At 39.8% G+C, this 14350-nt stretch overlaps 1 protein-coding gene across 2 annotated transcripts in view; it reads right to left on the minus strand.

The window, feature by feature from the left end:
• EEA1 (early endosome antigen 1) overlaps positions 1–14350 on the minus strand; it is a 172804-nt gene that overhangs the window by 70842 nt on the left and 87612 nt on the right. For both annotated transcript variants that reach the window (XM_059683773.1, XM_059683772.1), the window contains one exon: positions 389–727. In XM_059683773.1, the coding sequence (XP_059539756.1) occupies positions 389–727 (339 nt within the window). The remainder of the gene's footprint in view (positions 1–388; positions 728–14350) is intronic.

Below are 14350 nucleotides of genomic sequence, written 5' to 3' on the forward strand. Positions count from 1 at the left end.
TATTATTGGTTTAAAAATAATTATATTTTAAATTTTTAGTAAGAAAAAATTAAATTAAAGAGTGGTCAACAATTTGAATCATTTACAAAAGCTAATATGTGCTGAGAGTACCTATCATGAGCTAGGTACTGTCCTAAGCAATTATATGTATTAAGTCATAAACACTTGACAACATTATTAAATGACAGATAATATCATTATTTTCTCCTATTAAGGGAAACTGAAATGAAAGAAAATGAGGTTTGACTCAATACTACAGTTGTGAAAATTAAAAGTTAATTTTTTTAATGAGAATTTTTGAATGAACTACATTATGATCAAATAACCATCAGGCACACTAAGAAGAAACCATAGGAGAAATTAAATACATAAAAGTAACATCCCTTACCTGATTAATTTCACTTTGGAGTTGTAATCCATGCTGCTCCTTTTCTTCTCTCTGTTGTTGTAGCTGCTTAAACTCTGCCTTAAGATGCTGGTACTTGGTCTCTACTTCTAATAATTCTTCTTTGAGTTTTTGAGTAGCTTCTCCCTTTTCACCTAATTCTGCCTGTATTCTCTGCAGTGTGGTTTCAGAAGCAGATAATCTTGACTGAAGTTGTTGACAATCTAGGTCTTTTTGATGAAGACTTGCTTGTATATTCTTTTTACTCACACATTCGTCATTATGCTTCTCTTCTAATTGAGTATAGTCCAGTTCTTTCTTCAGCAACTTTTCAGTCAAGTTCTGAAATATCAATTTAACAATTTTTCCTTTTCTAATATTTTAATTATTCTAATTATTCAAAGAATTTATACAGCAATACCATCTCCTACTAAATGTTTTAGTCACTATTACAATATAAAAACCATGAAAATATTCTAACCAAGAAGAATTAAATTATTACATACTAACTTAATATAATTTAAGAATTACTAATGCAATTTTGACATAAATAAAAACCCTAAAATCTACTAGATTCTTTAGGATAAGAATATTTATATTCTCCCATTTGAGTTATAAATTAAAACTACACTTCTAGCATCAAAAATTATCTTGGATAACAATATGTTGTGGCAACTATCATTTCTGGCTTTGCTGATAAGTATTTTAGCATAACAATACCATTCACTGCTCTAGTATGCCTGGTCCTACTCATTCCTTATTTTTGTTCTTAATAAGGACCATTTTTAAGAGTTACAAGTTTAAGACTAATTCAAATATTTCTCTAAGTATATAAATAGTGATTTAAAAATATCACTTACCTGCTTTATATTTTGTTAATTTACTTAATACTATCAAGTACAAAATGTAAAAATGATACTACCAATCAAATATATGAATCAACAAGACTAATCAGATGTCAAAGTCTGGTCTCAGTGGAGTTGTTACAATTAATATTGAACACTTTAAATCAACATATTTACACATGAAATATAAATCAGAATTTTGACTTAATTGTGTAAGAAAGCTGGGATAAGAAGCCACTATAAGCACCAGAAGAGTCGATCCATGGACATTTATTTTACTCAGTTTTTACATTCAAAGTATAGAAGGGAATAATATAAAAATGGTAGGGGACAATCAAAGCCTCTGGCCTTTAAACAGATTACAATCTAAATGAAACACACACACACACAAAATGAAATAAATGAAACACCCACATTAAAAAATACTTTTCTAAGTAAGTTAAAGCATGATGTACAAGCAAAAGTGGATTAATACAAAAACTGTGTCAAATTTAAGTGCCTAATATTTTACAAAATAAAATGAGCAAAGTCAGGTAAAGCTAACTAGTAAATTCCAATCATCTAGAAATAAAGTTTGAGTTTGGTAAAGTGGTCAGAGGAGTTAAGTAATAGGTATACATGACTCATGCCATCTGCTCTATACAAAAAGACAGGATGGAACAGACAAGTTGCATGTGGGGAAACAGTAAACACTATTACCTCAGGGCAGTAATAAATCTAGGCACCAAAGAGAGAAAGGTAGCAGTAACTTATCTGAGAAGAAGTACATTGATGTAAATTACCAAGTAGGAATATAATATTAAAAAAAGCAGAAAGATGACAGAAGCATATATAAGAGAGACAAGATTGGAGAAACCTTAGAGATAAGAAGAGCAACAAGAAGTTCGTAGCAAAATTAGCCAAGAGATGTGTGCCTTGACCAACCAACAGAATAGAAACAAGAAGTAGAAGAACCAAAATACTAGAGAAAAAAACTAATACTTTTAAGTCAAACTATGTTAGAAAAATGATCTTTTTATAAACATTTTTGTGTTACTAGTTAGTAACTGCAAATCTTTCTCGACATGATTTTACATTTTCTCTTTTAAGAAAATAACATTTATTTTAGAATTTGCAGGCTAAGTCAAATCTATTCGGTGATCTATAAATGTATTGGATCTTTTTAAAGAAAATTCTAAGTTATTGAATTTCATGAATATAACCATGGTCACAAATGCTGAGAACTTGAAGAAGATATAATTCTAAAACATGCTACAAAAATTAAGGTTGGTAATAAGTTAGTCTTCTTCCCCACAGGCTTACTTATAAAGTGACCAAGTAATCCCAACAATTCTATAAATAAATGACCCCTCAGAAAGCTTCAATCTTTAAAAAGCAAAAATACATAACAACCATTGACTGTTTAAAATTGACTTGTCCTAAAAAATTAATCAAAATCTATTTGCTTTATTGCAGAGGTGGGAGATGATTAAATCTTCTTTAAAAGAACCTAAACCACTTTGTTTTGTAAGAACCTAATCCACTCACACTATAATTTTTACATACAAAAGTCTAACTATATTTAACACTACAAGCTTTTCATTTTTATTATGGTCTTCCCATAGAATCAGAAATAAAAGAGTATAGTGATTACATGGTTTTTGAATATTGCTTTTTTAAAGTACAGCAGAATCCATTAAAGAAAATAATAATTGTACTTGTACTTATCAATATAAGTCCGTACAACAAAATATAAGATAGACATTATCATCCCCATCTTACAGACAAGGAAGCTACAATTGAAAGAACCCAATATGACTTGGCCAGTAGCAAAGTCACATATTATGATTCTAAGTCCAATAAATTTTTCATAATACAATTTAGACACTCAATGAGTCAAATTGTGCTCCCCAAAAATATATCCTATTCAAGTTTAAATTATAGAATGAATGTTAAGCCTAACTCATAATTATCATTTGGGTAAGCAAAATTCTTCTTTCCTTCCAAATGTCTAGTCCTCTTGATTTTTTTCACCAATTGTTCTCTCAACATGTTTTTTTACAGAGTTAATTTCCCTATCTCAGGCTCCATTGTTCAATTGTTATTTGCCCAGGTAATGAGAATGAATGCAAAAAAAAGCACTTTTTTTTAATGCTTGATCACTTAAAAAGTGGTTTCAGACATCTCATCTTATTTGTTCCTCAAAACAGCTTGATGAGAAAGAACAAACTGACCTATTTGTAGTTCTCCAACATCTCATATTTTGTGATCTTGCATGTTCCCATGCCTCCTGTATATTTAACCCCACTGCTGTGTAAAATTATCTTTAGAATCCTTAAAGACTAATCTAAAATGTTATGTCTTCTATGAAATTATTTCCTGAGTTACTGGGCAGTAAGTTAGGAAAACTCCTACCTTGGTTCTGACCCAATCCTGTATCACAACACTTACCAAATAAAAAACAAAAATGAACATTCACTGAGGCGCTTACTAAACACCAGAAACTGGTCTAAGCACTATTAATTTTTTAATACTCATATCAATTTTAAGAGGCAAACGCGTATACATTATTTCTTAACAGAAGAGGAAAGACTTTGAGAAGTGGAGTGTCACAGCCAGTTGGTGGCAAAGCTGAGATTTAAACATGCCTTTGATCATTGTACTGCACTGTTCATATCAATATACCATCTTGCAACACAGTGGTAATACAAGTAACATAACTACGTGCCACATCTGGCCCCCGCTTGGTCCATGAGCACCTTAATACTGGGACTGATGGAAAGAGGAGAGCCATGAAGGATGAAAAAAGGATGAGAGGAGGATTAAAAATGGCAGCAGAGTAAGTGGGTGCTGCACGGACATGCTCCCAGGAATAAACTGGTATTACAACTAAAATACGGAAAAACTTCCTGAATAATCAAAGGAAAACACAGGAGAGAACCCTGACACCTGAAGACCGAAAGTGGAGACCATTAGAGACTGGTAGGAGGAGCGGAGGTGTGAAAGGGCTGCCCAGGTGCCCAAAGACAGCAACTCAAGTCCCCGAGAGATATCTCAGCTGTGGTGGGGTGCCACTGAGAACTCTGGGATCTAATCCCCAAGCTGGGACTCCCAGCAAAGAGCACCAAAACTGAGAAAGGTGCCCACATAACAGCTAGCTGTGAAAAGCAGCAGGGTACTGTCTGCCAGGGAGTAACAGCTGAAAATTCAGGCACCCTCTTAAAGGGCCAACGCACAAAATTCCCTGTGGAGCCACCCACCTTGTGCTCCAGCAGCGGGTGAAGTGGACTGGAGCTGTGAGAGCAGAAGCCAGGACTGGGGACTCAGGGTATAGAGCTCAGAAGGCAGATACCCTGTCACTTCAAAGAATAGAACTGATAGTATTTGCTGTCAATGTTAAAATTAAAGCTTTCAAATGAAGATCAGAATTTTGGAAAACTACCCTAGCTGGTTTGGCTCAGTGGATAGAGCATCGGCCTGTGGTTTGAAGGGTCCTGGGTTTGATTCCGGGAAAGGGAACGTGCCCAGGTTGCAGGCTCAATCGCCAAAAGGGTGCGTGCAGCCAATCAATGATTCTCTCTCATCATTGATATTTCTCTCTCTCCCTCTCCCTTCCCCTCTTGAAATCAATAAAAATATATATAAAAAAAGAATTTTGGAAAACTTGTATCCACCACCATGAGCATGACACTCATACTTAAAGCCTATTTTGAAATTGATGGTGATAGTGACAAATGTGATTATTTTTATATTGTACAATGAAATGTCAGTTTTTGGGAGGTTTTCATAAGTCAGTGAACCAATATTTTCCACATTTGTAACACAGTGTTATAAAGTCATGCACAGGAAAGATAGACTCAAAAGGCAAGATAGAAGAATGAATTTTAATGTTACAAAGTACAAAAATTTCATTGATATGGTTTCAGAGTCTACAGTGTAACTAACTTTTGAGAAACTATACCTTATCTAGTATCAAATTAAAATAGCTACAAGTATCGAAAAAAGGGCTATTAAGATATCCCTATCTTTTCCAACTACATATCTGTATGAGACTGAATTTTCTTCATATACTTCAACTATATCATAACAGATTAAATTTATACCGAATGAGAATCCATCTCTCCTGTAGTAAGTTAAATATTTAAGAGGTTTGCAAAAATATAAACCATCACCACTATTCTTTGTTTTCGAAAAAACAGTAATTTTTCATAAATGTTCATATTTAATTGCTAATAGTTTTTAAAATAAATTAATAAGCATTTTAAAATTTATATTTTAATTTCTAATGTTGTAAGTATCCATAGATATAACTCAGAAAAATACCAGTAAAAGCTCTTTGGGGTTCATAACTTTGAGAATGTAAAGCAGTCCTAATATTATCATCATAACTAGCTAGTTTATTAATACTTATAATAGGAAGAGAACAAAGCAGGCCAGACATTATAAGGATGGTCATCTGGGCAGCTTCACCAGGAAGCTACAGCTTCATGCTCCCCAGGGAACCCCAGAGTCATTCTTGCAGATCACTGGGAGAAGGGATCAAAGAAAAAGGGAGATAGGCGCATGGTGAAGTCCAGGTGATGTAGGAAAGGTTCTTGCCTGTCAGTCTGTGGTACAATGGATTGGCCGGGGGATGCCCATCAGAAGCACGTAAAATCCTGAAAGGTTGATTGGTTAGTTTAAAGAAGCTCCTGGTTAAAATCCCCAGAGTTCCCACACACTTGCTTTTGCACTTGTTCCCTTGCTCTGTGACCCCGACTCGCCAGTGTGCTCACCTGTTCTCTCTCCATAGCCATGTGGCCATGCAGACTACACATGCAAGATGCTAGACTTTAACATGGAACAGAAATTCTGGGCAATGGCCTTAATTCTGGCCCTGCTGAAGACAATTGGACTTCTTCCATGGCAAGACAGACACAGATGGAATCTTGGAGGGGAACCCCCTTAATTTTACATCATCAATAAAGCTTTCTACAAAACGCCATCCTCCTGGGGTGGGGTGGAGGGGAGCTTAGGAAGTTCTTTTCCTTGAGGCACCCCAAGAACTCCACTTCCACTGATAACACTGATATCAAGAAGTCTACTGACAAAGGGGTCACCTGTAATACTTCCAACAATAAAGATAAATTTAAAAATTTTAAAAGTCTATTGAAATAAAAATGTCTGAGAACTGTTGGCCAAGGCACAAGTAACAATTACCACAAAATTTAGCAACTTAAAATTATATCTATTATTTTGCACCGCTTCTGAGAATCAAGAATCCAGCAGAAGCTTAGCTGAGATGGTTCCACTTCAGGGTCTCTCATGAGGTTGTAATAAACTGTGGGTCTAAACTGCAGTCTCTGACAGCTAGACAAAAGTTGTTATTAGGGGCAGAAGGGAGAAATAGAATAGTGGAGACTAGCTATAGTTATAAAAAATATTAATCATGCTCTGTTAACCCTGATTTTTTTTTGTTCTGATTAAAGAAAGCACATTCTAACCTGGTTGGGAGTTGTATGCCCAGAGACCTAACAGCTAACCTGAAAATGGGCTCCATCCTCCTTATTGAGAACAGCCTATTACTGAGAAGATAGAAAAAGAGGGCTACGCTGTCAGTCAGGGATTGGACCATGGGGGGTGGGGGGGGGAGGAAGTAGAGCTTTGCAGACATGGAGCATGGAAACAAAGGACCTAGAACAGTGGTCGGCAAACTCATTAGTCAACAGAGCCAAATATCAACAGTACAACGACTGAAATTTCTTTTGAGAGCCAAATTTTTTAAACTTAAACTCTATAGGTAGGTACATTGTTATTAACTTACTTACGGTACTCCTAAGCTGGCCTTTGCTAAAAACGTCCTCAATCTGAGGGGTCGACCTCAGCGAACATACCCCCACTTCTTCTAATGCCACTTCTTCAAAATAGACTCGCCCAGGCCGAAAACTGACTTCTGCGCATGGGCCACGAAGTTTCAATCGCACTGTATGTGCGCGCCCGCACGTGGTATTTTGTGGAAGAGCTACACCCAAGGGGCCAAAGAGCCACATGTGGCTCATGAGCTGTGATTTGCCGACCACTGACCTAGTAGACCCAGTTAGGTGGAACCTGGCTGGGTGAGGAAAAGTAGGCAGGGACAGTGAGGTCACCTTGGACCTGAAGTGGCAGTCCTCAATCAGGTCCCCCCAGCCTCCTATAGACTGGAACTAGAGCTTCGAAATAATTGGATATTGCCAGAATTCTTTGAAGGGACCAACCAGAAGCTAGCAGGGTTTATGAATATCCCTAGACAAAGAGCTTAAGCTGTAACCCACTTTGGGCCCCTTTCCTACTGCCCTCATATGGCAGGAAGTCTGTCTATCCCCCAATAAACTTTGTTTCCAGCAACCATTTTTGTCCTTGACTCCGTTCTTGGATTTTGCAAGACAACCTACCACCACATTATGGTTTCATTTTCTTGGAAAGATTAACAACCTCGCTGGGCCCTTTGCAATCCCCAGCCCCAACCCCCAGCCTACATTGCCTGTAATCTGTAACCATTATACCCATTCTTACCCCTTTTGCCTACTTCCCCATGTAATCTTTGTCCTTCTACCCCATATAAACAGCTGGCTTATGAGGGGGTGCAGAGCAGACTTTCATGGATGATCTGCTCTCCCATATTGCCCGCATTATTGGAATAAATGCTCCAATTTTTTTTAGAAAGCGCTTAAGGCAGGGCTGGGCAACCTTTTTTCTGTCAAGAGCCATTTGGTATTTATAACGTCATTTGCAGGCCATACAAAACTGTCAACTTAAAAATTAGCTTGCTATATTTGGTCAAACATTTAATTACTTCATCCCTCATACATGATTCGACCCTGTCTCTGCTTAATTGGGTCAAGTAGTGATGGGCAGCCCCGACCCATTTGTTGTCCTGTTTCAGTTGGAGGACCACCTCCCAAGCTAATTCACCTAGCTGTTGGCAAGAGAGTTAATATTTATAGCCAATTATGTGTGTTACATGCAACTGCGCCAGCTCCTACTCCTAGAGACACTATAAATGAGTTATGTCCACAGTGTACTGTCCTCAACAGCCCTGCTTGGGTCCTGTAGACTCAGGCCTCTGGCTTCTCTAAGGAAGCCAATTATTTTTTCCCTTCTACCATGTTCTTTTCAATCTTGATTTTTTCCCTTGTTATATTTCACAAAAATATTAAGTCTAAGCTAATAGTAAAGTCAACAAATTCATCTTAACTTTGAATATAAGGTTTTAATAACCCATTATTCCACCACCACCAAAAAAGTAATGGGAGGAAAGTACAAAATACAAAATAAAGAACAAAACTGAAGGTCTCACACTTCCTGATTTCAAAACTCATTAAAAGCTGTAGTAGTTACAACAAAGCTTGGTAACACTAGATTTGGCAATGATTTCTTGGATATAAAACCAAAAGCACAGATAAAAACAAAGTAAAAATAGATGAATTACATCAAATTAAAAGGTTTTTTTGCATCAAAGGTGTGATACTGTGATTTATAATAAGAAACACACATTTGGTCTTCATCCCCATTTCTGGAACAGACTCCTAAAACCCTTGGAATCTTCTATGTTAAGATAAGAACAATAAAACAAGAAAGATGTATTTTGTTATTCATAATAAACCCCTTTCAATCACCTATGAGTTTATGTTAATGAGGCAATTTATTTAGAAAGCCCCTAAGGCAGGGCTGGGCAACCTTTTTTCTGTCAAGAGCCACTTGGTATTTATAACATCATTTGCAGGCCATACAAAATTGTCAACTTAAAAATTAGCTGGCTATATTTGGTCAAACATTTAATTACTTCATGGCCCTAATGCCATGGCAGGGTCAGACCAAATGATTTCAAGGGCCTAATGTGACCCTCAGTCTGGACATTCCCCACCTCAAGGAGAGGGGCTGGGGGCTGAATTAATCATCAAAGGCCAATGATTTAATCAATCATGCCTAGATAATGAAGCCTTCCTAAAAACCCAAAGGACAGGGTTTGGAGAGATTCTGGTTGGTGAACAGGAATCTGAGAAAAAACAGGGAGACATGAGAGCTCTGCACCCTTTCCCACAAAACTTGCCCTGTGGATCTCTTCCATCTGGCTGTTCTTGAGTTGTACTCCTTTATGAAAAACCAGAAATCTAGTAAGTAAAATGTTTTTCCTGACTTCTGTGAGTCACTCTAGAAAATGCGTTGAATCCCAGAAGAGGGCTGTGGAAACCCCCATTTATAGCCAGTTGACCATAATTATAGGTAACAAGATAAACTTCCAATTGACGTGTGAAGGGGAGTGTCACGGTCTTAATGTATACCATCTGATGATATCTCCACATAAGGAGTTTCAGAACTAAGGTAAATTGTGCCATAGAACTGCTAATGTGTGGAACATCCACACATATGATGTCAGAGTATTAAGATTAGAGAAAATATACAGGAGAAGTGTTTTTTCTTTAATAAAAAGATACAACAGAATGAAAAGGCAACCTAAGAAATTAGAGAGACCAGGAGGTCACAGTTCGATTCCCAGGAAGGGCATGTGCCAAGTTGCAGGCTCAATCCCCAATAGGGGGTGTGCAGAAGGCAGCTGATCAATGATTCTCTCTCATCATTGATGTTTCTATCTCTCTTTCCTTTCCTCTCTCTGAAATAAATAAAAATGTATTTTAAAAATATATATGAGAAAATATTTGCAAATCATATATCTGATAAGAGGTTAATACCCAAAACATATAAAAAACTCACACAACTCAACAAAACAAACAACCCAGTTAACATTATATGGCCAAAAAGCACATGAAAAGATGCTCAACATCCTAACCATCAAAGAAATTCAAATCAACTATGATGAAATACCACCTTATACCCATTAGGATGGTGACTATAAACGAGAGAGAGAGAGAGAGAGAGAGAGAGAGAGAGAGCGAGAGAGAGAGAGAGAGAGAGAGAGAGAAAGAGAGAGAAATGTTGACAAAAATGTGGAGCATCCTTGTGCACTTATGAAAATTGTTATGTACTGTTAATGGTGATTGCCTCAAAATATTGAAAACAGAATTATTATATGATCCAGAAATTCTGCTTTTGTTTATATACCCAAAATAATTAAAAACTGAGTCTTACAGAGACATTTATATACCCATGTTCTTTTGATACTATTCACAATACCAAAAGACTATAGCAATCTAAATATCCATCAACAGATGAAGAGATATGATATATACATATAATGGAACTAGAGGCCTGGTGCACAAAAATTTGTGCATTCGGTGGGGAGGGGGGTCCCTCAGCCCGGCCTGTGCCCTCTCGCAGTCTGGGACCCCTCGGGAGATAACGACCTGCTGGCTTAGGACTGCTCCCGGGTGGCAGAGGGCAGGCCCAATCCCTAGGTGCAGCCCCTGGTCAGGCTCAGAGCAGGGCCGATTGGGGAGTTGGGGCACCGCCCCCTGTCATGCACAGAGCCGGGCAGATCGGGAGGTTGTGATGCCACCCTCAGTCATGCTCAGGGTAGGGCCGATTGGGGGGTTGGGGCACCGTCCCGTCACACTCAAGGCAGGGTTGATGGGGAGGTTGCGGCGCCACCCCCTGTCACGCACAGAGCAGGGCCAATCAGGGGGTTGGGGCACTTCCCCCTATCACTCACAGAGCAGGGCCCATCAGGGGGGTTGGGGCTCTGTACCCTGTCACGCACAGAGCAGGGCTGATCAGGGGGTTGGGGCGCCGCCACTCTCACACTCAGAGCAGGGCCGATGGGGAGGTTATAGCTCTACCCCGTCACACACAGAGCAGGGCCCGTGGCGGGGGGGTGGGGGGGGGGTTGGGGCGCTGCACCCTGTCACTCACAGAGCCGCAAGGCAATCAGGGGGTTTGGGCACTGCCCTGTCTCGCTGATCCCGGTGCCAGGAGGCCTCGCAGCTCCACTGATCCTGGTGCTGGGAGGCATATTACCCTTTTACTACATAGGGTAGAGGCCTGGTGCACGGGTGGGTGCCGGCTGGTTTGCCCTGAAGGGTGTCCTGGATCAGGGCTGGGGTCCCCACTGGGGTGCCTGGCCAGTCTGGGTGAGGGGCTGAGGGCTGTTTTCAGGCTGGGGGTGACTGAAGCTCCCAACTGCTCCTTTTTTCTTTTTCTTTTTTTATTCTGGGCCAGCTTTAGTTTTCAGGCTTGGCTCCAGCTCTTAGGCCTCCGCTGCTGAAAGTAAGTTTCTGGCCTTTGCTTACAATGTTGCGATCCTGCTGGCTGAAGCCCGGACTAAAGCAGGTTTCTGGGGTTTTGTTTAGCTTCTATATTTGTTACATAGTTGCTTAGAGTTGCAGCTCAGAGGCCTGCAGCGGCAGGCAGGGAACGTTGGAGTCCTGGAGTCCTCCGTCACTGAAGCAAGCAAGCCTCATGTTAGTTTCAAGCTGCCTGGCTGCCGGCTGCCATCTTGGCTGGCAGTTAATTTGCATATTGCCTTGATTAGCCAATGGGAAGGGTAGCAGTCGTACACCAATTACCATGTTTCTCTTTTATTAGATAGGATATTATTCAGTATTGAAAAACAAGGAAATTCTGACACGTTACTACATAGATAAACCTTGAGGACATTATGCTTATGTGAAATAAGCCAGGCACAAAAGGACAAATACTATACGACTAGACTTAACAGTTACTTAAAATAGTAATGCAATGGTGATGCAAGGAGTGGCAGTGAATTGGGAGTTGTTTAATTAGTATAGAGTTTCAGCTTTGCAATATGGTGAATTCTGGAGAGAGTACAAAATGATGGCGCAGGTAAAGGCCTATACTTGCAGTACCCACAATGACATCAAATTTATAACTAAAATACAGAACAACCATCATTCATAACCATCTGAAAGCTGGCTGAATGCAAGTCCTACAACTAGAGAAGTAAAGAAGAAATCACAGTGAGACTAGTAGGAGGGGCAGAGGCCCAGAACAGGTTGGTCTGAGACCCACGTGTGCCATTTTTTTAATTGGGAGGGAGATCATCTCTGTGGAGGCTATCCTTGAAGAGCTAGGAGTCCCAACCCCACACCAGACCCCCAGCCCAGGGTTCCAGAGCTGGGAAGAGAAGTTCCTGTAACACAGGCTGTAAAAACCAGTGGGGATTATGGCTGACACGGAGGCTGCTGGAGACCCAGGTGTTCCATTTAAAGGGCTGGCAAAGGAACTTACTTAGACTCTGAGCACCCAGCAGCTTTGGGGGACCAAGACACATATGGTGAGGAACTGGACTGTCTAGCATCAGGGAAGAAACTCAGGGGTGGCTTTATCCCAAATGGGGGTACTCAGATGGGTCAATAATCCTATGCTGGGACCTTCCCTGTCACAGGGCTGACTGGCAGATATATCTGAGTCACCATTAGGTTGAAGTACACTTTTGGCTCTGCCCTGGGGATTCCCTGAGACCCTGCCCCATCCAATTTTCAGCCCCACCCAAGCTGTTTACAGCAGCTTTTCTATATGAATGGTCTATCCTGGCTCAGGCTTCAGATTTTGCTAAAATCTCTCAAACAAGCTGCAGATGGTGACAGCATGCCCCAAACTTATTAATAAAAGGCCCAAGACCTGGCATTAGCACCAGCCTGCCTTGCTTCATAGTTGGGCTTTGCATGGGCAAATAGCAGCCATCTGCAGATCCCTCTGTAGTTCCTGCCAAGTGGTCCCAGGCAATGGCTGACTTTGTACCTCCCTGGAGGCCCTAGAGCCAGTGCTTCTGTTGGACAGCTTCAGGCTACAGCAGATTACAACTCTACACATCAACAAGTGACACACTCAATGAGCACCAAAGCCCCACTGAAGCAAGTCCTGCTCCATACGGGTGTTTCCTGCATAGTAGCTCTCGCACTGTAGACTCAGCTGGTCCTCACAGACAATTGGCCTAGAGTTTAATTCCTACCAGTGATGCCAATGGCAGTCAAGGCTCAACTACAAGACTGTGCACACAGCCCACATAGGAGGGCACCTAGAGTGCCCAGCTCAGGTGACTGGGGAAGCTAAGCCACTGGGCCCTACTGGACACCTACTACACAAGGCCACTCTACCAATTCCAGGAGACATAGAAGCTCTACCTAATACACAGAAACAAACTCAGGGAGGCAGCCAAAATGCATAGACAAAGAAACATGTCACACATGAAAGAAATGGAAGCAAGCAAACTACTGGATACAGAGTTCAAAACCATGGTTATAAGGTTACTCAGGGATCTTCATGAGATTTTCAAGGATCTTAGTGAGAATGTTAAAGACACAAAAAAGGACCAGTTAGAAATTAAGCATACACTAACTGAAATAAAGAATAATTTACAGGGATTCAACAGTAGAGTGGAGGATTCTGAGACTCAAATCAGCAATTTGGAATATGAGGAAGCAAAAACACCCAATCAGAAGAGAAAACAAAAATAAGAATCCAAAAATATGAAGATAGTGTAAGGAGCCTCTGGGACAACTTCAAACATACCAACATTAGCATCTTGAGGATACCAGAAGGAGAAGAAAGAGAGCAAAATATTGAAAACCTACTTGAAGAAATAATAATAGAAAACTTCCCCTACCTGGTAAAAGAAATAGACTTACAAGTCCAGGAAGCACAGAAAGTCACACAAAAACAGGAACCCAAAGAGGCCCACACCAAAACACATCATAATTAAAATGCCAAGGGTTAAAGACAAAGAGAGAACCTTAAAAGCAGCAAGAGAAAAGCAGGTAGTTACCTAAAAGGGAGCACCCATATGACTGTCAGCTGATTTCTCAAGAGAAACTTTGCAGGCCAGAAGGGAGTGGCAAGAAATAGTCAAAGTGATGAATAGCAAGGACCTACAACCAAGATTATTCTACCCAGCAAAGCTCTCAGTTATAATTGATGGTCAGATAAAGAGCTTCACAAACAAGAAAAAGCTAAAGTAGCTCATCAACACCAAACCAGTAGAATATGAAATGTTGAAGGGTATTCTTTAAGAAGAGGAAGAAGAAGATACCAAAAATATTAACAGTAAAATAGCGACAAATATATATCTATCAATAATTGAATCTAAAAATCAAAAAATCTAATGAACAAAATAAACTGGTGAATAAAATCGAACCAGAGGCATGGAAGCATGGAACAGACTGACAAATCTCAGAGGGAAGGGAGGTGGGGAGGCAGGAAGAGATTA

This window comes from Myotis daubentonii, chromosome 2 (assembly GCF_963259705.1).
Source record: "Myotis daubentonii chromosome 2, mMyoDau2.1, whole genome shotgun sequence".
In the NCBI taxonomy this organism is placed as follows: domain Eukaryota; kingdom Metazoa; phylum Chordata; class Mammalia; order Chiroptera; family Vespertilionidae; genus Myotis; species Myotis daubentonii.